Below are 26,087 nucleotides of genomic sequence, written 5' to 3'. Positions count from 1 at the left end.
AAACCCAGGCATGTGGAGACTTGTGACTGAAAACTCCAGGCTTCACTGAGTTAGGCATGGGCTCCTCCCCCCATCTCCCGTCTTCCGGTTTCCTGGCAGTCACACCCACGAACCGCCTCTGGGCGCCAGTTAAGCCATCAATTGGCCATGATTCAGAGACTTACCAATGAATCTCAGAAGAGACCAGCATGCCGCAGAGATGCCTCTGGACCCTAGTCATTTATGATTTTAGAATTCCAGAAGCGCATGGCTGTGCAACATCTCACAGTATTCATAACAAGCAAAATTAATTAATTATCTGCCTGTGGGGAGACTTGGAGGGTAGAGGGAAAAATTCAAAATAATGGTGGTGGGAAGGTATAATGGTGGTGGGAAGGTATAATGGTGGTGGATTGGTACTGAAATATTGAATATAATTAATTATTGTGAACAGCTTTATGAAAATATTTTAAAAAAATAGACCCAATTAGAGAAACCTCATGACACACTGTACTCAAGCTGAGAAAATCCAAGATGGAGACAGATATTGAAGCAGCAAGGTCCAAAAATGGATCTTATATACAAAGGAAAGTCCGTTAGATGTATAGCAGATCTCTCATATGAAGATCTATGAGCCAGAAGGATAGAGAAGGATAAGGGATGAAATTCAGAAACTCAATGAAATGAACACCACCAAGAATACTCTATAGATTGTCATTCAGATTTCAGATTTGAAGAAATAGGCAATAGCTTAGGGAATTTATAGCCTTGAGACCAATTTTGCAAGAACATTAAAGGAACTCCTTTGGAAGGACAAGAGAACTTCCCCTTGTATGGCACTGAGTATGGGCTCACTAACGTGCATATGACTGTCCCCTACTGGATAAATAAAAGTTAAAAACATACAGCAATCAATCGTCACAGTTGGCCTTTAAATGATTTATTTTCTGGTAACTCTGCTTACCATTCCTTTAAGTTTAATTGGAGCAAGTAATATGAAATAAACTTGTTCTATGCCTACCAAGGGGCAGGCTGGGATGGGAGGGGACCCGGGGGACATCGGTGGAGGGAGGAGGGCCACTGGTGTAGGGATTGGTGTTAAAACACAGTATGCCTGAAACAACTCTATTATGAACCACTTTGTAAACCATGGTGTCTTAATAAAACATTTTTAATGGAAAAAAATAGTAACCATGAACAGAGAGACTTCAAACATTCGCAGGAAACAGAAAGGCTGGCAGTGAAGGAGGAGTATTGAAAACACAGCACAGGGCCAGAGCAATAGTACAGCGAGGAGGGCATTTGCATGAGGCGGATTAGGGTTCAATCTCCGGCATCCCGTATGTCCCCAAGCACTGCCAGGAGTAATTCCTGAGTGCAGAGCCAGGAGGAACCTTTGAGCATCGCTGGTGTGAGCCAAAAAGAGAAAGAAGAAAGAAAGAAAGAAAGAAAAAAGAAAGAAGAAAGAAAGAAGAAAGAAGAAAGAAAGAAAGAAAGAAAGAAAGAAAGAAAGAAGAAAGAAAGAAAGAAAGAAGGAAGGAGGAAGGAAGGAAGGAAGGAAGGAAGGAAGGAAGGAAGGAAAGGAAGGAAGGAAGGAAGGAATGAAGGAAGGAAGGAAGGAAGGGAGAGGAAGGGAAGGAGAGGGAAGGAGAGAAAAAAGAAAGAAGAAAGAAAGAAAGAAAAGAAAGAAAGAAAGAAAGAAAGAAAGAAAGAAAGAAAGAAAGAAAGAAAAGAAAGAAAGAAAGGAAGAAAGGAAGGAAGGAAGGAAGGAAGGAAGGAAGGAAGGAAGGAAGGAAGGAAGGAAGGAAGGAAGGAAGGAAGGAAGGAAGGAAGGAGGAAGGAAGGAGAGAGAGAAAAGAAGAAAGAAAGAAGAAGAAAGAAAGAAGAAAGAAAGAAAGAAAGAAAGAAAGAAAGAAAGAAAGAAAGAAAGAAAGAAAGAAAGAAAGAAAGAAAGAAAGAAAGAAAGAAAGAAGGAAAGAAAGGAAAGAAAGAAAGAAAACAGTCAGGACCCCTGTCTACAGTCAAGGGTCTCAAGTACTGTGGATAAAGAGAATAAAGGTGCCAGTGGTGGCTTTTTATAGAAACTGGAAATGCTCTGGAGCAAGCCCAGCTGAAAACCAACCCTGCCCCCCACCCCGCCAGCAGAGATGCACCAGAAGTGCCTGTGGGCAGGGGTTAAGGTGTATGTGTTGGGGGGGGTCCGGCTTGGACTCTTTGCTGCAGTGCCACAGCTCCAGGGGTCGCTGTGGGGGGCTGGGGCCCGGGTGTGGAACAAGAGCCATTTTGCTGCCATCTGCTTTACCCGTGGGGGCTCCGGGGGCTCATCCCTGGAAAACCTCTGATTTAGTGGGAGCCTACATTTCCCAGCACAAGTTTGTGGCGCAGAGAGGCTCAGCAATTTGCCCCAGATCACACAGCGATGGGGGCAGCGCCAGCCCGGAGTCCAGGCCTCCTGATCAGCCCCCATGTGTCTGCCACGTGCCCCCGGAGCTGAGGCGTGACCGTGGCTCCCCCAAGACCACTGGAGGAAAGCGGTGCCCGGGCGGAGCAGCGGCGTGAGCCGCGCATCCGAGTTAAGGTGCTGCCTTGGGGCCTCGGCGGGCATCCCAGGGCTGGTCTCCGCTCCTCGGTGATGAGACCGTGGGGGTCTCCTGCCCAGGCTGTCCGCCCCCCTCTCCAAAGCCACGCCTGGAGTCAGCTCATGCCCTCCTCCTGCCCCCACTGGCCTCCTTCCTCACCGAGTCAGCGCGTCCCCCGTCCCCCGGCTGCCCCACTGCACCCGGGCTCTGAGCTCCCGGCAGGCGCTCGCCCTGTCTCCAATGGCAGAGGACCCCCGCGCTGAGACGGAAGATCATTCAAGGGCCACGAAGTCAAGGAGAGGGAAGAGAGCCAGGGGAAGGCATAGCCGGGGCTGGGGCGCTGGGCGGGCCTAGGAACTGCATCCCTCCGGGCTTCCTATGTGGAGGTCCCAACCTCAGGACGTGCCCGCATCGGAAGCTGCTGCTCCCCTCCCTGCTTCTCTTCCTGGGAAAGATTCCAGCTGTGGGGGGTGGGGGCCAGAAAGATAGTTTAGTAGGTAGGGCGCTGGCCTTGCACACAGCCAAACCGGGTTAGATTCTGGGCACTCCTGAGTGCAGAACCAGGAGTCATCTCTGCACTGCTGGGTGTGGTCCCCAGACAACCAAACAGGCAGGGGCCCCTGAGGGGCTGCAGGGAGAACCTTGGCCCTGGCCTGGAGGAGGCGTGGCTGGGACCTTCCCCTGAGCACAGCCCCCAGCAGGTCTGAGTTCGGGTTTCCTGCAGCGGCAGCTTCTCCTCTCCCCAGAGCCTCAGCCCACGGCTGAGCACTCCGTCAGCCAAACAGGACCAGACCTGCCGGCATAGAAAGCAACAGGAGATGCGAAGTTTCTGCCAGAAATAATGGGACCCAAGGGTGCACTAAAGGGACTCCAGGGGAAACAGGAAAAGCTGACAGTCCGCAAGCTGGAGCGTAAGGCCGAGGAAAACACCCAACTAGACCCACAAAGAGGAAAAGGAATGGGAAAATAAGAGATCGGTGGGTTTTCTATGCATTTACTTTTGCTTGGAAGGTCACCCTTGGTGGTGTCCAGGGAGCACTCTGGGCCTGGGTGCTTGGGAATCACTCCCCAGTGGTGCTCAGGGGACCGGCCACGCCAGGGGTGAAACCTGGGCCTCAGGCATGCAAAGCTGGCTTTCAGCCCTGTCAGTGTCCCTGACGCTGGAGTCCAAGCCCCTCGGGAGCGACACCAGGAGGTCAACATCCAGGTCACAGGGTCCCTGAAGGAGAAGCAAGTGAGAAAGGGGTGAAAACTCTATTTGAAGAAGCAATAGCCGAGCACTTCCTTGACTTGGAAAAGAGACGAAACATCCAAACGTAGGAGGCTCGAAGAATTCCAAAGAAAATAAACCCAAAGAGTCACACCCCGCCCCCCCCCCCTGGCATATTGTAGTTACAAGCAAATAGTAATCTGAAAAAGGCAGGTAGCATCACTTACAAATAAGGCAGATTTCCAGGTTAAAAGGGTCATAACAGAGAGAGACAGTAATTAGATAGTGAGTAAGGGTTTCATTAACAACAACAACAAAAAAAGACATTGTATTTCTCAATATATATGAAGGAGCACCAAACTACATAAAGCAATTACTAACAGAATTAAAGAGTGATTTTAACATCCCACTCACAGCCGTGGGCGGGGGAATAAATCAGACAGAAAATAAATAAGCAAACAATAGCCTTGAAGAATGAACCGAGTAGATATTTATAGAACATTCCTGCTAGAAAAACTGAATTTACATTTTTCTCAAGAGCACGTGGAATAGTTTCAAGGATAGGTCACATGCAGGGACACAAAACAACTGCCAATACATTTATAAAGAGTAAAATCATCCCGGGTATTATTATTATTATTATTATTTTTTCCCAAACACAATGCCACTAAACTAACCACAAAGAGAAAAGAGACTGCAAACTCGGAGGCCTTCTTGGAGTCGGGGCCGGAAGCCTCTCCCCACAACCGCCCCTACTGCCAGAAGCCCAAACAGCCTCCCCACGCCCCACAGCCCCTCCATATAAACCGCTCAGCCTCAGAACTAATCTCAGGAGACCACAAGCCAAAAAATCATCCCAGTTCTACAGCTCCGGGAACTCCTCCAAATTCCAATACTGTCCGCGCAGTCGGAGCGCAGCAAATTAGATGGAAAAGTAGCACAGAAGCCCACCACGGTCAGTAATCATAAAGAATAACACAGAAGGCGCGACCAGCAGCAAACAGCTCGGGAAATCTCAGGCAGTGCCTGTAGGACACCATTGTGAGACAGAACCATTGCCACAATGTTCTTTCACCGAACTATTTTTTGATAATTCCATTTACCATTTTTTTGGTAACAAGCAACATAAAATAGATTATGTTGTGCCTGTTAAGGGGGCAGGTGTGTGTATGGGTGGGGGAAGAGGGGAAACTGGGGACAACGGTGGGGAGAAGGTCACACTGGCGGTGGGATTGGTGCTGGGACATTGAATGGCCCAAACAACTGTACTAGGAACAGCTTTGTAAAACACGGTGTTTAAAATAAAGCTAGGGGGAAATAAAAGAAAAAGAGAAAAACCTCAAATACATGGCGATAGAGAGTGACTGTATTTGGAAATCAGGTCTTTAAAGACAATGAGACGAGCTTGTCACGTTGGATTCTCATCGAGTCTGACTTAATGTCTTTATAAGGAAACAAGGGCCAGTGAGACCTCAGTAGACTAGAGCTACTGACCCCAAACTGCAGGGTCCCTGGTCAGGAGTGGCTGAGAGCAGCTCCTGGGCATCAGTAGGCGTGATCCAAAAGGAGAGAAGAGGAAGAAGAGGAGAGGAAGAGGAGGAGGTAGAGGAAAAGGAGAACAAAGGAAAAGACAGCGGGAAGACCAAGCCCACCGGGAGAAAATACCCATGCAGTGGTCAAAGGCCCTCAGCTGCATCGGCCTCTCAGACGCCATCAGCTCAGACGTGAGCTCCCAGAAAGGCATGGAAATCAGTGTCTGTGGCTGACCGTCAGGCTGGTGGAACCTTGTGAGGACAGTCTTAGCGTACACGGTGGCTTTCAGCCTGTGACCTGTACCCCGTCTGACCTGAGGCTGAACCCAGCACAAAAGGCAGGGAGGAGGCCAAGGATGGAGAGTGGGGCTGGATGGTGAAGGAGGAAGGGTGGCAGAGAGAGGGAAAAGGAGGGGAGGACGAGGCAGAGCACTTCCTGAGTCACCACTGGTATTTCACCCATGAGCCAGGGGCCAGGGAGATGACTCAAGGGGCTCACGTGCATGCTCAGGCTCAACCCTTTACACCATATGGTCTGTTGAGCACTGAGCCAGGAGTAGGCATTTAGCACCATTGGGTGTGACCAAAAAAATCACTGTATCACTGTCATCCCGTTGTTCGTCGATTTACTCGAGCAGGCACCAGTAATGTCTCTATTCCTCCCAACCCTGAGAATTTAACAGCCTCTCCTTACTCGTCTTTCCCAATGATTGGAGGCTCTTTCAGGGTCAGGGGAATGAGACCTATCACTACTGTTTTTGGCATATCGAATACTCCACGGGGATCTTGCCAGGCTCTGCCCGTGCGGGCAGGATACTCTCGGTAGCTTGCAGGGCTCTCTGAGAGGTATGTGTGTGTGTATGTGTGTGTGTGTGTGTATTATGTATATATATATATATATATATATATATATATATATATATATATCTGTGAGTTGTTGCCTACTGTCTGAACTCCATCAAATATCGTGTGGTAATTATGAAAAATGGGTAGGAAGTGTCCTATAATGTCTTATAATGAGGTCCGGAAAGCGGACTGGAGCATAGCAGCAGTTGAGTAGTGGGGGTCGGCTGCCAGGGCTGGGTCCCTTGGGGCAGGGAGGGTTCTCACCTGCCCCCTTCTGGGGCACCCTGAGTTAAAACAGCCTGGCACGGAGTGCCAAAATATAACATTAATTTTTTTAAATTTTCTTTTCTTTTTGGGTCACACCTGGTGATGCACAGGGGTTATTCTTGGTTCTGCTCTCAGTAATTACCCCCCTGGCAGTGTCAGGAGACCATATGGGATGCTGGGAATCGAACCCGGGTCGGCCACATGCAAGGCAAACACCCTACCTGCTGTGCTATTGCTCCAGCCCCAATAACATTAATTTTTTAAAAACAGTAGCACACATTGTGTTGGGGCAATAGTACAGCGGGTAGGCCACTTGCCCTGCATGCAGCCCTGTAGCACTGTAGCAGTGCACTTTATCACCGTCATCCCGTTGTTCATCGATTTGCTCGAGTGGGCACCAGTAACGTCTCCATTGTGAGACTTTTATTACTTTTTTTGGCATATCGAATACGCCACGGGTAGCTTGCCAGGCTCTGCTGTGCGGGAGACCTGGGTTAAATCCCCAGCATCCCCTATGGTCCTCCTAGCCTGCCAGGAATGATCCCTGAGTGCAGGGCCAGGAGCAAATCCTGAGCACAGCTGGGTATAACCAGCCCTTCCAAAAAAACCACTGGTACATGGACCGAATAGCTAGACTTGGGCCTTTGTTTTCCTACAGCTGTCCCTGGTTTTGAGTTTATTGTCTCTGCTAAGATTCTTTCTCTCTGCAACCAGTTTTATTTTTCCGTACTGCTGACAATCAAATTTTCATAACTATTTAAAGATTACATGCCAGTCTCTACAAGGCATAATAGCATCCTTCATCTAATCACAGTTGCCTAGCAACTAATGAGTCTTCCCATCATGCTCAGCATGCTAGGATGCAATTGCCCTGGCTTGGTTGAAAGGTGGGAGATAATGGCCCACAGATAGTAGCTTCTTGACCTCTGAACCCTTGAAGCCTGGCACCCAATTTCCTCAATTCACCAAAGAAAGTAGAATGACAGACTGAGTCTTAAGCCATTGGAAAAAAGCTTGTGTTTCTTGTTCCACAGTTCTACTTTGAAGGGTATGTGTATGATATGGGTAACCCACTGCAAAGTAAAGTAAGAACGCTTTACTAAGTACTTACTTGTAAATGCTTACTAAAAGGCCAGTGTGAGCATGGGCAAACAGTGTGGGACAATGGTTTTATTCTGGTTTCGGTCTATATCCAGTCCTGCTGGGGGCTTAATCCTGGGGGTCACTCCTGGTGGTGTTCAGGGGACCATATACAGTGATTCAACTGTGTATGTTGAATATATGTGCCGGGTATGAGGCATGAGCCTTTCCTGCCGCACTAGCTTCCTGGCTTCTGGGTCAAACTAATTAGTAAAAGACATAGAACATTAGGGACAAAGAGATGGCACAGGGGATAACGTGATCCATGGCAGTTCGATCCTCAGTGTGGCATATAGTCCCCCAGTCACCATCAGGAGCGACCCCTGAGCATCATACCAGGAATAGCCCTAAGCACCACCAAGTGTGGTCCCAAAATTAAAGCAAGCATGGAAGCAATAGCACAGCGGGCAGGACACTTGCCTTACACATAGCTCGTCTGAATTTGATTTCTGGTACCACATATTGTCCCTCGAGAGCCACCGGGAGTGATTCCTAGTCACAAAGCCAGGAGCAAGCCCTGATCACAGTCAAGTACGGCCCGGAAACAGGGAGCAAGGCTGGCCCAAGAGAGGGCCAGTGTGCTGAAGGGGAGCTGGGCGGATCCCATCCCCTCTGGTCTTTCCTCCTGCCCTCCAGGGATGGCGCCAGAGAGCTAAGTTCTCCCGGGGCCCTCCACGACTGAGGGGTTGGGGTCCCTCAGCAGAGGAGCACCCTCGTGTCTGGGACTCACCAGCACGGGCTCCACCAGTTTCCCCTCGGGCATGACCGAGCGGTTCGTCCTGGCGATGCTCTGCAGCGTGGCCAGGGCAGCCTGCGTGTTCCCAGTGGAGACGTTGAACCGGGCCGACTCAGGAATAAACTGGGCACGGAGACAAGGACAAGAGTGTCACCGCGGTGGGGCCACCAGAGTGAAGGGCCGAGCAGGCGTTCTTTTGCGTTCAAGTTGATTTGGAACAAAAGAGGCGCCGCCTGGTCCCAGGCCTGTGTTGTAACACAGCAAGATGCTGGGCTTCCCATGGGGTTGGCACAGCGGCCCTGAGCACTGTGAAACCCCGGCACCTGCCAGCCCACGCCGCGCGTGCTCTCCCGAGGCGGGGAAGATGCCGCTGGAAGCAAAGTTGTGCAGAGCAAAGGAAACCAGTTTTACCATTGATTGACTGATAAAAACACGAGGCCAGATCCCAGAAACGACACCTGTCACCAAAAAACCTAGACAAAGCCCCAAATCCGTCTGCTATTAAACTATCACTTTACTCATTCATTCATTCATTCGTCTTATTTCCAAGTGGCTTTTTCCAGTTCAGAGTCACTGGTCGCAAGAGCCTCTCCCGGTAGCTCAAGACACATGGCCAGGCCAGGTCAGGTCACATCTCACACACACACAAACACACACACACACACACACACATTCAACACACACATGCACTCACACACTCACACACATTCACATGCCTTTATGCCCATGCACACACTTACATACTCACACACATGCAAATACATTTGCACATGCGTGTACACACATGCACTCACACACTTGCACATGCACTCACATAAATGCACACACTTGCACATGTACTTGCACACTCGTGCATTCACATGTGTTCACACATCACACACACATGCACACATTCAATGCACTCACACATGCACATGCTCACACACATGCACTCACACACCTGTATACACTCACATACACTCACACACCACACATATGTATGCACTCACTCACATGCACTCACGCACATCCACACCCAGTGCAGAAAGTGCAGGCGCACCTGCAAGCCGCATATGCACGTCCTCTGGAGGTAGGAGTAGCCGGAACCCTCCACAGACATGCGACATGCAGAGCCACGGAGAAGGAAGTGGACTGGGGCAAGCTCACCCTCAGGAAATCCCCCCTCCAGGAGTGCCCTGCCCCCATTCCCATCACTGTGGACCCTTCCTCATCTCCCATGGAGGCCCCAACTTCTCAGCTGCCCCTCTGGCCTCTGCCGTCTCCCTCCTGCCCGCGGGCCACTCAGCCTGGCTTCTCGCTAGCATGAGACCACCTCCTCCTCGCTTCCACCAGTCCTGGTCCTCGTGGCCCTCGATACCTGGCCACAGGCTGTCTTTCAAGCCTGCCCGCCGCCCATCCTGGCCCCCCTCACCCAGCCATCCCAGCCTAGCGCTGTCTCCCCAGCCCGTTTTGCACGACCATGCCTCCACTGGTGTCCTGGAACTCCAGCCCGCCCCAACGCCCTTCCCACACGCGCTGAGAGGGAGTTCGGGATGCTGGGAGGGGAGGCGGGGAGCAGGGGTGTGCGGGGGGCGGGCAGCAGCTCACCTTGAAAGCTATAATGAGGATGATGCCGGGAATGGAGGCGATGCGGATGAGCCAGCGCCAGCCGATGGTGGGGACGATCACTGACGCCATGCCGATGATGAGCAAGGAGCCGGCCAGCCAGAAGACCTGCGGAGAGCCGCGCTCCCAGTCTCCTGCGCCCTGCGTCCTGCGCTCTGCGCCCCTGCGCGCACGGTCCTGGTCTGCCACCCCGCACGCCTGCCAACCCTCTCCTGCGGGGACACTGATCCGGGATGGGCTGCTCCCAAGTCTTCTTCAGCCCCTACTGATCTTCATCAGAGCTTTTGCTCAAAAAGATATTCCAATCTAGATTCCCTGAGGGCCGGGTTTGGGGTTCAAGAACAAAGTGGGGGTGGAGAGTACAGCCAACCCGGTTCAAATCCTGAGCACCGCTAGGGGTCACTCCTGAGCACAGAGCCAGGAATCACCCCTGAGCATAGCCCCAAACTGCACCCTCACTCCCTGTTATTAGGGACTGATTATTATGAACCTTGGGTCAACATGGGTGTCACTGCTGGAAAAGCCAATGGTACTCGTAGCCCCCTCCTCCCGCCAGCCCTCCGTCCAGCACCTGGGGATGTCATTTTACTCCCCATGTTCTTGCAAGAGGAACATTCGTCTAAAACAAGGGGTGGCGTCTGGCACCAAACTGGCATTTAAAATGTGGTCTGCGGGGTCGGAGCAATAGTACAGCAGGTAGGGTGTTCTCCTTGCATATGGCGGATCTAGATTTGATCCCCAGCACCCCAGATGGTGCCCCAAGCACGGCCAGGAATAATTCCTGAGTGCAGAGCCAGAAATAACCCCTGAGCATCGCCGGGTGTGACACCCCCCCCCCAAGCTAAGAAATTAAAAATGCATAATTAAAAATGAAGTTTTCTAGGAGGTGGCAGAGGGGGACTTTTTCTAGAATAGAAAATGATTATCCAATCACTGAATCATAACCCAAAAGGCACCAAGAATAGGTGAAAAGCATCTCTTCTCCCAAGGACTCGCTGGCACTAGTATGTATCATCCCCTCCCCACCCCCACCCCCAAGCTTATGCCAGGCACACGCTACGTCGAGTTCTCTTTTCTTCACTTAGACTCTACACTGCAAGCATCTCTCTCCAAGATGACTTTATATAGAGTGACTCACGGTGGCCAGGCCCCATGGCTGGGAAGGGCACGATTCTAAGAGAGGAGAAGCAGGGACATTCGTGGCACAGCACAGAGATGGCCACATGATAAAAGGCTTGGGGGGGCACTGGCTAAAGGGGGATGATTTTACCACCACAGAATAATTCTATTACAGAAAAAAAAAGACAGTAATGATGATTGCACTATTGCACAAATGCTAGGGGCCCTGGAGAGAAGGGAGTAATGGCATAGCAGTGACAACATTTGCGTGACCTTGGTCCAGATAGACTAATAAAGCCAGGACGCGCAGTGCAGGTGACCTAGAAGGGGTGACCTAGAGGGGGTCAGACTTGAAAAGGATCTTAGTAGTGAAATGACCAAACTGTTGATAAAGCAATGGATGGACCCTCAGATCGCTCAAAAGGCTGGAGCAGCCCCGGGTTCAATGCCTGGCATAGTGCCTCGTGGTTTCTGACTGAGTTCTGCTGGATGTGACCCTCAGACAGGCAAATAATCAATCAGCCCAAAATAACGGGGAGTGGGGAGTGGGTTTGGGGCCATGCCCGGTGGTGCTCTGGCTCTGTGCTCAAGAGTGACCCCTAGCGGTGCTCAGGGTTGGCTGCATTCTCCACCCACACTTTGTTCCTGAACCCCAAACCCGGCCCCCAGGGTATCGAGATTGGAATAGCTTTCTGAGCAAAAGCTCTGATGAAAGTCAGAAGGGCCTGACGAAGACTTGGGAGCAGCCATCCTGGATCAGTGGTCCAGCTGGAAGATGGTCCTCACCCCACATTCCCCACTGGCACAGACCAGCCGTGGACACAGCGCCTCTCCTGGACCAGGGTGACGCCTCTCAGGGGAGACACAGCTCAGCTCACCCACATCCCCGGGCTGTTTCCCTTCAGGAAACCATCCCGAGAATATCGCCTGGTTCTAAGGAAACAGTGACTGGGTCCTACATGCTCCTATTGAACAATACAGGTCCTGTATTGACCCAGAAAACCTGCCTGTGCAGTCCTGGGGCCAACCGTTCTCAATGTTGTTGTTGTTGTTGTTGTTGTTGTTGTTGTTGTTGTTGTTGTTGTTGTTGACGCCAAGAGGCCCCAAGCTCAGCAAAACACAATCAACAGGGGATTGGAGTGAGAGCATAGCGAGTACAGCATTTGCCTTGTATGTGGCCAACCCGGGTTCAATTCCCAGCATCCCATATGGTCCCCTGAGCACCACCAGCAGTAATTCCTGAGTGCAGAGCCAGGAGCAACCCTGAGTGCAGAGCCAGGAGCAACCCCTGTACATTGCCAGTGTGACCCAAAAAGCAAACAAACAAACAAAAACAAAAAACAAACAAAAAACCCACACAATCAACAATTTGGGCTGGAGAGACAGTGCTTGCCTTGCACCCAGCTGATCTGGGTTTGATCCTCAGCAACACATATGGCCCCCTGGGCACCACTAGGAGTAATCCCTGAGCACAGAGGCAGGAATAAGCTCTGAGCACCACCAGGTGTAGCCCCAAAACAAGAAAGCAAAACTCAACCAGAAGAAAAAACAGGTTTATCACATCCTAGGGGGCCAGAAGTCTGGGTGCCATTGCCCCATGACCTTACCTGAGACAAAGGGAGCATAAAGCCTCGGTATTTTGTCGGCAAGAATTCGGTCTTTATGATGAGCCTAAACATGGGGGTGGAGGGGAGAGACTTATGAAATCAAGCCAAATGACTTTTAAAAATAATCGATTCTCCTTTTACTTATCACAGGGACAAATAGCTTAGACATACAGACCTTCATCATTATGAATTAATCATAATTTTTTAAAAGGTATTTAAAAATGTGGGGGCTGGAGTGATAGCACAGCAGGTAGGGCATTTGCCTTGCATGTGGCTGACCCAGGTTCGATTCCCAACATCCCATATGGTCCCCCGAGCACTGCCAGGAGTAATTTCTGAGTGCATGAGTCAGGAATAACTCCAGTGCATTGCCGGGTGTGACCCAAAAAGAAGAAAAAAGGTATTTAAAAATTATTATTAAAATTTTTTTATTAAATTTTTGATCTCTTCCGCTGATTTTTGCTTGTGCTTGGTCTCTCCCTTGGGTGTGACACAGCGCTCCTCACCTCATGGAATTTTGCGGATGGAAAAGCATCTTCTGTTCTCATGTGGCGAGGCCAGAGAGCTCCTAGCTAAGGGGATTCAGAACGACCAAGCCAGGATCAGAAGCTTAGAACTTTCCTGCTACCCCTTGTCCTCCAGACAAGGAAGAGGGGCTGCACAGGAGTTAGTGATCCGCCTTGACTCAGTGATAAATCACCTATAAAACTCTCTAGAGCACTGGGTGGATGCAGACTCCTGATTCAGGAGGGCACTTGGCCCCACTGGGTGGAAAAGAAAGACACTGTCCTCGGGGTCCTCTGGGCATCGCCCTCCATCCCCCCGCACCAACTGGCCTTTCAAATAAACTTACAGTTGAGTCAGGGAGATAGTCGCAGGCATGCAGGTGTTTGCCTTGCGCACAGCCAGCTCCAGCATGATCCCCGGCACCGCGTACGGTCCCCTTGGGCACAGCTAGGAATGATCCCTGAACACGGCTGTGCAGAGCTCCCAAACAAAGCAAGCTTTTCAAAAGTGACCCATTTACCATACTAAGTGAATTCCTGGGTTGCGTTGGCCACCCTAGGAAAAACGTCAAACCCAAGAAAAGATCCATGGAAGCTTCCATGGAGAGTCGAGCCGGACAGAAAACTGTGAATGATCTGAGAGTATCTGAAACCGGGGTCCAGGGTGGAGGGAAGGGAGGCTGTCTCGTCAGTCTGAGTTCTCCTTACCGGTCTGAGCTAAGTCTGCTATAGCCAGAACTGATCCTAAGGTATCCAGCTGGGGCCAGAGAATTGGCTAGTGTGGAGGTATAACGGATGCCACTGTGTCCTAAGTGCCGTCATGGGTGGGAGTGTGTGAAGGCAAACAATCTTCCTAAACAATCCAACACCAGATCCTGTTAGCACTAACCCCTGTGTAAGAGAACAGTCAGATGGAAGGTCGCACAGAAGTGCAAGGAGGTTTCAGATCTGTCTCTGTCTACATTCTTCTTCCCAGCCTGGTGATAGTCATCGTTATTTATCCACCAAGTCACTTCTATGACTAAGAGCAATGGCTGTTACATGTGGGATCTCTTTTGCCCAGAGAAACTAGCAAAATGTTTGCCCAAGCTTCGATCCCTTTTCTAAAATACGGGAAGACAAATATCAACTTGCAATGTTATGTACCCGAACCTAGTTTCATATGCCATGACATTCATATTTCAATAAAGATATCTTTAAAAGTCCATGTGGCTAGATAACTTAGACATATATAATATGCTTGAGAAATTAAAGAGGTAACCAAGAAAAAGTAAGTGTTCTCCCCGACTAATGGGTCAAGAGACATCCCTGCTCTCTAAGCACCCATTCATCCTCTGAATAGAAAACAAAACCACAATATCATATTCCATCACTTTTCTAATTGTTCCCCTCTAGCCCCAGTTATTAACCAGGGCTGGGGCAAGTTCCAACCTACTTATCCAGCTGTATCCTGAGGGATGCTTCAAAATTCCACCTAACTCCTATCCCCTAGATCTCCAGAGCCCAGCGGTGTGTTCCCAGTGCCTGAGGAAGAACCACTGGTCCCTGAACACATCCAAGCAATAATAAGGTGCGTGGACATCTCGTAATATAGTCCCAGAGTAACCTGCTCCCAGGCACCCAGGAGGGAAAAGCCCGAGAGGGTCCCCTAATTTAAAGGAGAAACAAAAAATCCTAAAGCAGACAGGGAGCATCTTTCCCACACAGACACACTGTGGAAGCCCAGAAGGATACTCAGCTGCGGGTCTATCTCTCTCCGCATCACTCGCAAATTCACAGCACCACTGTCTTAAACAGAGGCAAGAGTGCTCAAACACGGCGTTCCTAAGGCTCACAGGGTGGGCAAACTCATCTCTTCCAACAAATTCTCAAGAAATGAACTAATTTGATTGCATCTGAATACATATTTTTGTGACATTTGGTGTTTTTTGGTTTCCAGATGAGCAAAATATTACCTATGGTGCTTTTTGATCAGTCTTAGGGACCAACAAAGCTACCCCAGGATCTGTTGAGCATTCCACAAGCCTCGCCATCCAGTATCATTTTGATGAGCAAATAGCTCCAAGTGCAAAGTGCCACGTGTCTGTTTGCTGACTTGTTTTCCTAAGGCTAGAAAATAATTCGCTCGAGTTATCTGTCAGTTTGCAATGTGGGGATGCTATCCAGCGACCAAGCAGAGTGCACGTGTGAAAATGTGGGGTTCCCATATCTCTCCCCCCAGGGTCCTTCATGAGAAGACTTTACCCTTGAGAGTGGCCGGACACACCGCAGCCCACCATGGCACGCAGGAAGACAAACCAGGTGTAGGAGGGCGAGAAGGACGTCAGCAAGGAGAAGTAGGCGCCCCACACAAACGAGAGGAACAAAATCTGAAACAATGAATAAAGGAGAGTGTCAGGGGGACCTGCTGGATGGAAGGCTCTGGAGAAAGCTAACGTCTGAAAGAGGGTTTTGGTTTTGGTTTTCTTTTTTTTTCTTTTTTTTTTTTGCTTTTTGGGTCACACTCATCAATGTTCAGGGGTTACACCTGGCTTTGTACTCAGGAATTAGTCCTGGCAGTGCTTGGGGGACCATATGGGATGCCGGGGATCGAACTCGGGTCGGCCGCGTGCAAGGCAAACGCCCTACCCGCTGTGCTATCGCTCCGGCCCCTGGGTTTTGTTTTTTTTTCCCCCGTTTATCCCAATGTAGGCTCGAGGCGAGCCGGTCTGGTGCAAGCCCGCTGGTCTCCTGCCAGCGCTGAGCAGCTCATTCCAAACCATTCACCACCAGGACACACCCAGTTGCGATGGAGAAACTGTCCAGTAGGGGGCGCTCGCGCAGGTAGCAGGAACTTGACTGGTGGTTTGGGTTTTGAATTTTGGGCCACCCTCAAGGGTGCTCAAAGACCCAGCTTTGTGATCAGAGGATGCTCCTGGTGGTGCTTTTGGGGGATCATGAGGCCAAGGGGGTAGAACTCAGACCTCCCACGTGCAAACATGTGCTTAGCCCTTGGAGCTGCCCTGCTGGTCCCAGGAATTTGAACATTTATGTGTGAAAAGCACAGCGGGTAGGGCGTTTGCCTTGCACTCGGCCAACCTGGGTTTGATTCCTCTGTTCCTCTCTGAGAGCCCAGCAAGCCAAAAACAGTAACAACAAGTCTCACAATGGGAACGTTACTGGTGCCCGCTTGAGCAAACAATGAGCAATGGGGTGACAGTGCTACGTGTGAATACAAACCCTTGCCATCCTACTCCAGAGGGATGTCAGGAGCACAGAAAATACGGTGCTGGGATGATTGTGAGAGAAAACTTATGACGTTTGCCTTTTCTTTTTGATAAGAATAATTCACAAAGAAAATCAGGAGGAAACAAAAAGGAAAAATATTTCATCATACTTCATTCTGCAAATCAGAGAACAATACTGTTAAGATTATTTTTTAAGATCTTTTTTTCTTGGGTCCGGAAAGATAGCACAGTGGTTAGGAAGCTTGGCCTGCTCGAGGCAGACCAGGTTCAATCCCTGGCATCCCGTATGAACCCCTAAATACCACCAAAAATGATCCCTGAGTACAGAGCCAGGAGTAAGCCCTTAGCACCGCTGGGTGTCACATCCCTAAAACACAAATAAGCAATAAAGAAATATCACTTACAGATTCAATAAGAAAAAAAAGTTGATCTTGCTAAATAATTTTGCTTTTGTTAACTCTTAGGATTAATTTGAAGATTTCTTGACTATTCACCAAACTCTTGGTTTAATCCCCAACACCACAAAAACAAAGGAAACATGCAAATTATACAGTGAGTTTTCTTTTTACACAATGTCTTTTAGAGTTCTTTACAACTGAGGGATGGGGCTATCACGAGGCAGGGCTCAGCTCTGTTCCTGGCTCTGCTCAGGAGTGAGACCCAGTGCTGCTCTTGGCATCATTATGTGGTACCAAGGATTCCAATTGGGGTACAAGGCAAGCACCTCAAGCCCCGTACTATCTCTCCAGCTCTCTTCACAATTTTTGAGGGACTCATATTAACTTAGGAGTAGGAAATGCTTATTTTGTGTGCTTCAAAAGTTTTCGACATTGGCTGAAGAGATACTACTGGTCTGCTTACATGCAGACAACCCTGGTTCCATCTGCGTGTCTCCTGGTGGCTTGTGGTCCTCCAAGAATCCCCAGCAAAGACCCTGAGCTCCACTAGGTCACTTCACTTCATACACACACACACACACACACACACACACACATACACACAGAGGCAGCCATGAGCCAGGAATGTAGCTCACTTCACTTCATACACACACACACACACACACACACACACACACACACAGAGGCAGCCATGAGCCAGGAATGTAGCTCAGTGGTAGGGCACTGGTCTCTTGCATATGTAAAATAAAACTCTTGGTTTAATCCCTAACACCGGAAAAAAAAAAAAAAGCAAACACACAAATTATCCAGTGAATTCTATCCAGATTCGGTCTGTGCGGGGGTGATCTCTCCCATTTGGTTTCTGCTCAGCAAAGTCTTCCTCACCAGAAATTAGAACGAACATGTGGGTTTATGACGAAAGCCATTGCTTTACGTTTTCATGTTTGATCTCAGTGGGTTTGTGGCCTTGAATAAGTGACTTTGTTCAAAGCTGGATCGATAGCACAGCGGTTGGGCGTTCACCTTTCACACGGCCAACCCAAGTTCGGTTCCTCCGCCCCTCTCAGAGAGCCCAGCAAGCTACTGAGAGTATCAAGCCCGCTCAGCAGAGCCTGGCAAGCTACCCGTGCGTATAAGATATGCCAAAAACAATAAGTTTCTCAATGAGAGACGTTACTGGTGCCTGCTCGAACAAATCGATGAGCAACGGGATGACAATTCAAAGCTTTAATAAAGTCATTGGAAGCAAAAGCTATGTAAATCTCCACATTCTACAAGGCACCTCTACCCTGGGGAAAGGTTCCTTAAGGGGCGGAGACCGTAACAGCTGGAAGGCAAGCCTGGACCTCAGCTGACAGGGGGTTTCCCCTCCCATCACTCCATCTCCTGCAGAGACAGTTGTCACTCCTCCTGGGGCCAACCTACCTTCCAGCGGCCATATTTGTCAGCCAGGACACCGAAGAGGATGCTGCATACCATGTAGCCGAAAAACACCATCTGGGGGCGAGAAGAAATGGTCCTCTAAGCAGAGCTTTGATCATCTGCAAATACACTGATTAAGCCTCCTTCCATCTTAACCGAGAGTGGACAGGAAGCATCTGGTGGGGGCTGGGAGAAGGGGTTTGCCAGACTTTCACCCTGAGTTTTGGTTCTGGGGCCACACCTGGTGATGCTCAGTAGCTACTCTCTGTTCTGTGCTCTCCAGTGGTCTTGGAAGTATTCAGGAGACCGTTGGTTGAGCCCAGACCTCCTGCTTGGCCCAGCCTGATGCTACTTGGCCAATCAGGTGAGAGGTTCAGTGTTAGGGTCTGAGGATACGGTGCTGCTTGGGCCCTGCAATTTTGGACCCACTAGAGCTTCCCCGGGCCATGGTTGGAGGCTACCTCGGCTAAGTCAGAAATGTTCAGGAGGTGTGTGGTTTCAGGAGTCAAATTGGAGTCAGTCAAACTTGGCCCCTAGAAGCCATCTCAATGCTATTACACGTAGAAACATTAAACACCAATACTGGTCACTTATTCAGAATCTCTTCAAAACCCACTTGTCTCCTACTTCTTTCGATGGCTTGATCTATCCTGATACGAGTTAGGAACCTGGCGACAGGCACTGAGTCCTGGCTCAGGCTGGTGGCAACATGCTGCCTGTCCGTAAGGCTCCATCTCTTTTCACCTCCTGGCAGCTCTTAGCGTCACCCTCCTGCTTTCTCGATCTCTGTCTGGTGACTTCCAGGTCATCAAAGAACAGGGGTTCACTTGACATCTGAACTCTCTCCATGAATACTCTTCCTTTCTTTTCTTTCTTTCTTTCTTTCTTTCTTTCTTTCTTTCTTTCTTTCTTTCTTTCTTTCTTTCTTTCTTTCTTTCTTTCTTTCTTTCTTTCTTTCTTCCTTTCTTTCTTCCTTTCTTTCTTCCTTCCTTTCTTTCTTTTTTGCTATTGTGGCCCAAAAGCCAAAAAAAAGAAGGAAGGATAAAAAGAAGAAAGGAAGGAAGGAAGGAAGGAAGGAAGGAAGGAAGGAAAGAAAGAAAGAAAGAAAGAAAGAAAGAAAGAAAGAAAGAAAGAAAGAAAGAAAGAAAGAAAGAAAGAAAGAAAGAAAGAAAGGAAGGAAGGAAGAAAGAAAGAAAGAAAATTGAGCAATTCCCTGAGGGATACTTGGTGATCGTTTAAGTCACCTCCATCCCAGTAACCTCTCAGTTACCTGGAGTAACAGTTGAAAGTTCATTAAAGTACAATTAGCCCGTGACTTTCCTGCGGACTGGATAGGGCAGAGGTTAAAGGTGCTTGCCTTGCATGCAGCCCACCCTTTTGACCCTCAGCACCCCATATGGCCTCTGAGCACTGCCAGGGGTCACTTTGGAGAGCCAAAAATAGTCCCTAAGCACTGCCTTGTATGGCCCCCCAAGCCCCCAAAGGGGAGGCCCTTCCTGGATATGCAGTTACCACAGCTGGGCTTTCCTAGGAGCTGGAAAAGAGGTGACGTCAGTCATGCTCAGGGGAAAGACAAGCCTCGAAGGGTGGCATGAGCCCCACAGACCCATGAACTTTGAAGCCAGCACACACCAAGGAGGGGAAGGGGCAGGGGGCCCCCAGAGGGGTCATCCAGCCCCCAGGATGCTTCACTCACCGTGGTCACAAGTGCCACCTGCCAGTTTTCCAGCTGCCACTCACAGCGGATGACGGGGGACACCACGGCTATGAGCATAATCTCCATGGCCTCAGCCACCTGCAGGGGAAAGAGCAAGGACATGGCGAAGGGCCTGAGTCACCCGTTTCTCCTGCCCACCGTCCTGAGGGTCTCTATGCTTGGATCCTTCCCACCTCCTTCCCCTCCCGAGTCGGGGGGGGGGGGCACCCACTGGGCCCTTCTGCACTGCTTGTCGGGGAGAAAGAAGCACAGGGAACTTGTGGCTTCCACGGGAATAATACCGAGGGTCTGCACAATCTGAGACGGTCCCTAGATTCATGAGCGTCCCTACGTGCTAGTGATGGTCCCTGGTTAACCTCTGCTTCCACATGGACCTCGCTCTGACCCATACACTTGATGGACTTGCCATCATGGAGACCTCAGGGAATCTCTTCTAGATGGTTTTTAACACGGTTCCTGATCTCTGATCTTACAAAGCTGGGAAGGGGAGTCTAGATTCACGAAGCCGGACAGCAGCTAAAGGAACACAGCTGGACTCCATCAGGAAGGGGTGTCAGCTTAGCAAACTGTGTGAGGGCATGCTGAAATATTTCTTTTTTTTCTTTATTTTCCTTTCTTTTCTTTTTTTCCTCTTTTCTCTCTTTCTCTTTCCTTCTTTCTTTCCTTCCTTCTTTTCTTCTTTCTTTCTTTCTTTCTCTTCCTTCCTTCCTTTCTTCCTTCCTTTCTTTCTTTCCTTCTTTCTTTCTCTCTTTCTCTCTTTCTCTCTCTCTCTCTTTCTTTCTTTCTTTCTTTCTTTCTTTCTTTCTTTCTTTCTTTCTTTCTTTCTTTCTTTCTTTCTTTCTTTCTTTCTTATTTGGGTCACACCCAGCGATGCTCAGGGGTTATTCCTGGTTCTGCACTCGGGAATTGCTTCTGGTGGTGCTCAAGGGACCATATGGGATGCTGGGATCAAACCTGGGTTGGCTGTGTGCCAGGCAAATGCCATCCTCACTGTACTATTGCTCCAGCCCCCACACCCAAATATTTCCCATGACAGGAAACATCACCCTCCATCCTGCTCCTGGGATGGAGTAGAGGTTGAATTACTCCCCTAGGAAAATAAAGCAGATGCCAAGAAAGAATGAAAAGAATAAACAGATAACCGATCTCAGAGAGACGCCAGGAGCTGATGGCCTCAGTTCCCCAGTCCCTGAAGCAAACCGCAGCATATGCGGCCTTGCAACACCTCCAAACTTCACAGAACCAACAGCCCAGAGGAACAAGAACATTAGATGGAAACATTGAGCCCATGAAGCTCAATGAGCGAAAACAATTCCACACCTACCGGCTCAGTAATCCCCGTTAGTGACACCATTGCAAGATATATGTTGTAAGACGCAATATAAAGTAAACTAGTTAGTACCTGCTAAGGGAGCAGGTTAGGGGGGAACTAGGGACACTGGTGGAGGGCATACTGGTGGTGAGGCTGGTGTTGGAACATCGAACACCTGAAACAACTGTATTGTGAACAACTCTGTAGATCCTGGTGTTTAAATGAAGTAAAAATAAATAATAAACAGTGGGCTCAGTTAGCTAAGCGCAGGCTGTGCATGCAGAAGGCCCAGCCTTGGTCCCCAATGCCACATGGTCCCCCCGCCCCACCCCCTGCCCCAAGCAGGGAGAAACCCAAAGGAAAGAAACAGGTGTGACCCAACACAAAACAAATCTACACACACACACACACACACACACACACACACACTCACAAAACAGACTATAGAGATCCATCTCAGGATAAGAAAGAATGAAGGCTAAGATGATTCTGAGGTTCTATACCTAGAAGAAGGAAGAGAAGGTACTGTCATAGGGACAAAAGTTTCAAGTGGGCAAAGTGGGGCATGGATTTGGGACAGGACATGAGTATGGGACATAACCATAGACTTGTGATGGCTTAGTTATAAAATATTATTTGTACCTCGGGGACCTGGGAGAGTGATGCTAGGTAACATAGGAGCATGTAAATCTATTATAAAAGCTTTGCTAACCCTTGGGGATGATTTTAGCCACAGTTGATGTTCAGATAGTATTTTAGTTTTGAAGGGATCATGAATAAGAGATCGCAGGATAACCTCAGAAGCACATTAGGGTTCTTGAACGCGTCTCCCACCCTAATAGAAAGCATTTGGATCAATATCAATCAGGACCTGGTCCCTCAGTCTCAGGAGGAAGGGATGGGCAAAGGCTTAGCCGTGCTCTGCTCTGTGAGCCAACGGGAGATGGGGGAGAGGACCAGGCCAGGAGCTGGAGAGGAGGTCACGGCGGGGCTGCTCTGTAGGGAACATTTACAACTCTTGGGTCCTGGTCACTCACCCGAAGTGTTCTACGGAGGCCCTCAAAGGCATACTGCCCTCAAAGGTCCCTCTGAACAAGAGCTCGCCCAGGCTCTGGCCAGAGAAGCTGTGCCCTCACCATCTATACCTCGTCTGTCTTTTAGATTTTATTTTATTTTTGTTTGGGGGCCATACCCAGCTGTGCTCAGGACTTATACCTTATTCTGCACTCAGGGATCATTCCTGGTGGTGCTCAAGGGACCGTATGTGGTGCTGGGGATCAAACCTAGGCCAGCCATGTGTAAGGCACGCGCCCTACCTGCTGCACTATCTTTCTGGCTATACAAAATACCATCAATATTATTGATACTTTTAGATACAATAGATACTATTAATTGGGGCTGGAGCAATAGTGTAGCGGATAGGACACTTGACCTGCACACAGCTAACCGGGGTTCAATCCCCAGCATCTCATATGGTCCCCCAAGAACTGCCAGGAGTAATTCCTGCGTGCAGAACCAGGAATAACCCCTGAACATCTCCAGGTGGGGCCCCAAAATGAAAGCAAAAGCAAACAAAAATAGATAATACTAGTATCTGTTAGATATGATACCTACATAGTAGCTAGGTATCTGTATGATACATACATTATATGATACATGTATGACATGGTGCATATGTTATGTGTTATATAACTATAATATGTAACACATTATTTTGGTGCTATAATATACTACATATCATAATATACAATATACTATGCTCCTGGTGGGGCTTAGGGGACCCTGAGGGGTGCCTGGGTGTGAACCTGGGTTGGCTATGTGCAAGGCAAGCACTCTCTCTGCCATGCTCTCTCCATTCATTGTTGCTGATTCTTAAATCACCTTATTTTCTTAGTTTTGTTTATGTTTGCTTATGATAACATGTTTGATCGGCTTAATCTGTAAACTCTAGAGTAGCTAAATTAAGGATGTGTTGGAGCAATAGCACAGCGGGTAGGGCGTTTGCCTTGCACGTGGCTGACCCGGGTTCGATTTCTCCATCCCTCTCGGAGAGCCCGGCAAGCTACTGAGAGTATCCCGCCCGCATGGCAGAGCCTGGCAAGCTACCCATGGCATATTCTATATGCCAAAAACAGTAACAACAAGTCTCACAGTGGAGATGGTACTAGTGCCTGCTCGAGCAAATTGATGAGCAACGGGATGACAGTGATACAGTGATGTATTAAGATATGTGTAGCACTGTAGCACTGTCATCCCGTTGTTCATTGATTTGCTCGGGCAGGCACCAGTAAATCTCTATTGTGACACTTTTTGTTACTGTTTTTACTTGTTACTTGTTGTTACCCATGGCATATAGAATATGCCACAGGTAGCTTGCTAGGCTCTGCCGTGCAGGCGGGATACTCTCGGTAGCATGCTGAGCTCTCCAAGAGGGATGGAGGAATCGAACCTGGGTCGGCCACGTGCAAGGCAAATGCCCTACCCACTGTGCTATCGCTCCAGTCCAAGACATATGTATAGATATATATTATCCATTAGCTCTATCAGACAGTATGCAGTCCTCTCCTTGAGAGTACAGGGGTCTGACTTTCCACACCCACATCAGCTGTCTTGCTTCCCGGGGTTTGTGTGGGATAGGGGGTGTGAGGCATAGGGGAAAAGCTATTCCTGGCTGGTAGGTTGGGAGACTGAATTGCACCTGAAGCCATTTCTTCTCTTTTCCTTCCTTCCTTTCTTGCTTTCCTTTTGGGTGTGTGGAGTTTCATGAACAGTATCCCCACTGTTCCTGAAAGCCCTGGGGCACAGCAATCACTCTTTTTCCCTCATAATAGATGGGACAGAACAAACCTTTAAAAGTCTAGAAATTGCGGCTGAAGAGACAGCACAGTAAGTAGATGCTTGTCTTTCATGCAGACAACCTGGTTTTGAACCCCGGCACCCCATGTGGTTCACCCAAGCACCACCCAGAGTGGTCCCTACCTGCAGAGCCAGGAATAGCTCCTGAGCATCGCTGGGTGTGATCAAAAGAAAATAAACAAAAAAAAAATTCTTAAAATCTCCACTCAATAGTGTCCCAGGTGATTCTGATGTACAGGGTTTGAAAATCATGTGTCTAATTATACTTGAGTAATATCATCTAGTTTTTCTCCTTTCTTTCCTCTAGGGAAATTTAAACCTTTTTTCCCCTCATGTTTGTTACTTTGTCTATTTAAAACTTTTTGCTTAGGCAATATAATTTACAAAGCTTCTAATAACAATGTTTCAGGCAATTCATGTTCTAATTCCAGCATCAGCATCCCTCTACCAATGACCCGTGATTTCTTCTCTCTCACCACCCCACGTCCTTAACAGACTCAGTGTTTGGTTTACTTGATGCATTTTGGGGTCACATATTTACAATAGTGTGAGCTTGGTGAATATACTTACCTCACTTTTACACCATCAAAACAGCTGAGGCCAAAACACACTGCAGAAAAGTCATCTGCATTTCTATGTTCATTGCAGCACTATGCACAATACCCAGAATCTGGAAACAACCCGAGCACCCAAGAACAGACGACTGGATAAAGGAACGATGGTATATCTACACAATAGAATACTATGCAGCCACCAGAAAATAACGAAGCCATGAAATTTGCATATGAATGGATGGATATGCAGAGTGAAATGAGTCAGAAGGAGAGTAACAACAGATACAGAATGATCGCACTTATTTTTGTGGAATATTACAAAAATAGTATGAGACTTGTACCCAAAGACAATAGACGACAGGCCCTTAGTTTGAAGCTTGCTACAAATGGTGCAGGGTGGGGGAAATTTGGGTAGACAAGTCTACTATGACAGTGATAGTGATCGCTGGAAATGATCACCCTTTCAGCTAAGTGCTGAAAGTCAGTAAGGAGACAAACACGGTAACCTTCAGTACCCATACTGCAAACCAGATGCCCAGAAGGAAAGGGAGAGAAAGAGAGGAAGAGAGAAAGAAGGAAAGTGGCTGCCACACAGGCAGACTGGTGGGGAGCGGGGGAGGGCGGCAGGAGGGGCACTGGGAACACTGGTGGTGGGAAACACACAGTGGGAAGGGATGGAGGGCGGAACATTCCGATCATGAACAACTTTCCGTGTATCTCACAGTGATCCCATTTAAAAATATGTAAAATATTTTTTCATTTTAATTACAAATAAATAAATGAGGGTTGGATTCTCAGAAAACAGCGACACTCATTTCTTTTCCCATAGCTCACCACCTGCTGAGGGCAGATGAGAAGCAGCTTTAGTTCAACCCCGAGGGAAAACCCCCGGGCTCCGGCTCCCTTTCACACCGTCCCTGATTGGACCGCCCCGAGGTTGAGATCGGTGGAACGCAACAACGGACTCGCTTGTGGTGACTCAAAGCGATCTCCAAGGGGCACTCACCCCCGTGCTGCCCATGATCAGAAACAGGGCAATATGGAAGCGCCCGAATCCGATGGTCTCCACAGCATCTTCTACAGTGAACGTCTTGGTCTCTAAGAAGGAAGCACAGAGGAAAAGCAACCATCTGGATGGGAAGAGAATGTGCGTGGGGGGCCATTACCAAGCTGATTCATGTTACTACATAGTTAACATACTAGTAACAAACACAATTACAAACTAGTAACTATGGGAGGGGGGAAGAGCATGGATCAGTCTTTTGAGGACTAGAGGCTTCCAGAACCATCTTACCTTTAGGCTGTGGCTCTGGGTTCCCCAGACTCAGCTTCCGTAGGCTAATGATGGTGACCGGCTCTGTCTGCTTGGATGCCATCTTCCAACGGGTTCGATTTCCCACTCAGCTTCCCCAGTTGTAGCTCTGAGAGAAGGGGGGTGGGGTGGGGAGAAGGAATGAAACATCACAAAGTGTATC

At 48.9% G+C, this 26,087-nt stretch overlaps 1 protein-coding gene across 1 annotated transcript in view; it reads right to left on the bottom strand.

Annotated features, from left to right (window-relative positions):
* The window catches only part of LOC101553074 (putative transporter SVOPL), a 27,863-nt gene extending 1,875 nt beyond the window's left edge, over window positions 1-25,988 (bottom strand). The window contains exons 1-8 of the mRNA XM_055129394.1: window positions 25,907-25,988; window positions 25,619-25,710; window positions 19,870-19,968; window positions 18,177-18,248; window positions 15,371-15,495; window positions 12,621-12,684; window positions 9,877-10,002; window positions 8,284-8,412 (exon numbers count right to left, since the gene is read on the bottom strand). Of these exons, the coding sequence (XP_054985369.1) occupies window positions 8,284-8,412; window positions 9,877-10,002; window positions 12,621-12,684; window positions 15,371-15,495; window positions 18,177-18,248; window positions 19,870-19,968; window positions 25,619-25,710; window positions 25,907-25,988 (789 nt within the window). The remainder of the gene's footprint in view (window positions 1-8,283; window positions 8,413-9,876; window positions 10,003-12,620; window positions 12,685-15,370; window positions 15,496-18,176; window positions 18,249-19,869; window positions 19,969-25,618; window positions 25,711-25,906) is intronic.
* Between the last annotated feature and the right edge of the window lie 99 nt (window positions 25,989-26,087).

Source organism: Sorex araneus, chromosome 1 (assembly GCF_027595985.1).
Source record: "Sorex araneus isolate mSorAra2 chromosome 1, mSorAra2.pri, whole genome shotgun sequence".
In the NCBI taxonomy this organism is placed as follows: domain Eukaryota; kingdom Metazoa; phylum Chordata; class Mammalia; order Eulipotyphla; family Soricidae; genus Sorex; species Sorex araneus.
Note: the sequence above shows the minus strand (reverse complement) of the source record. Positions and strands in the feature narration are given on the sequence as shown.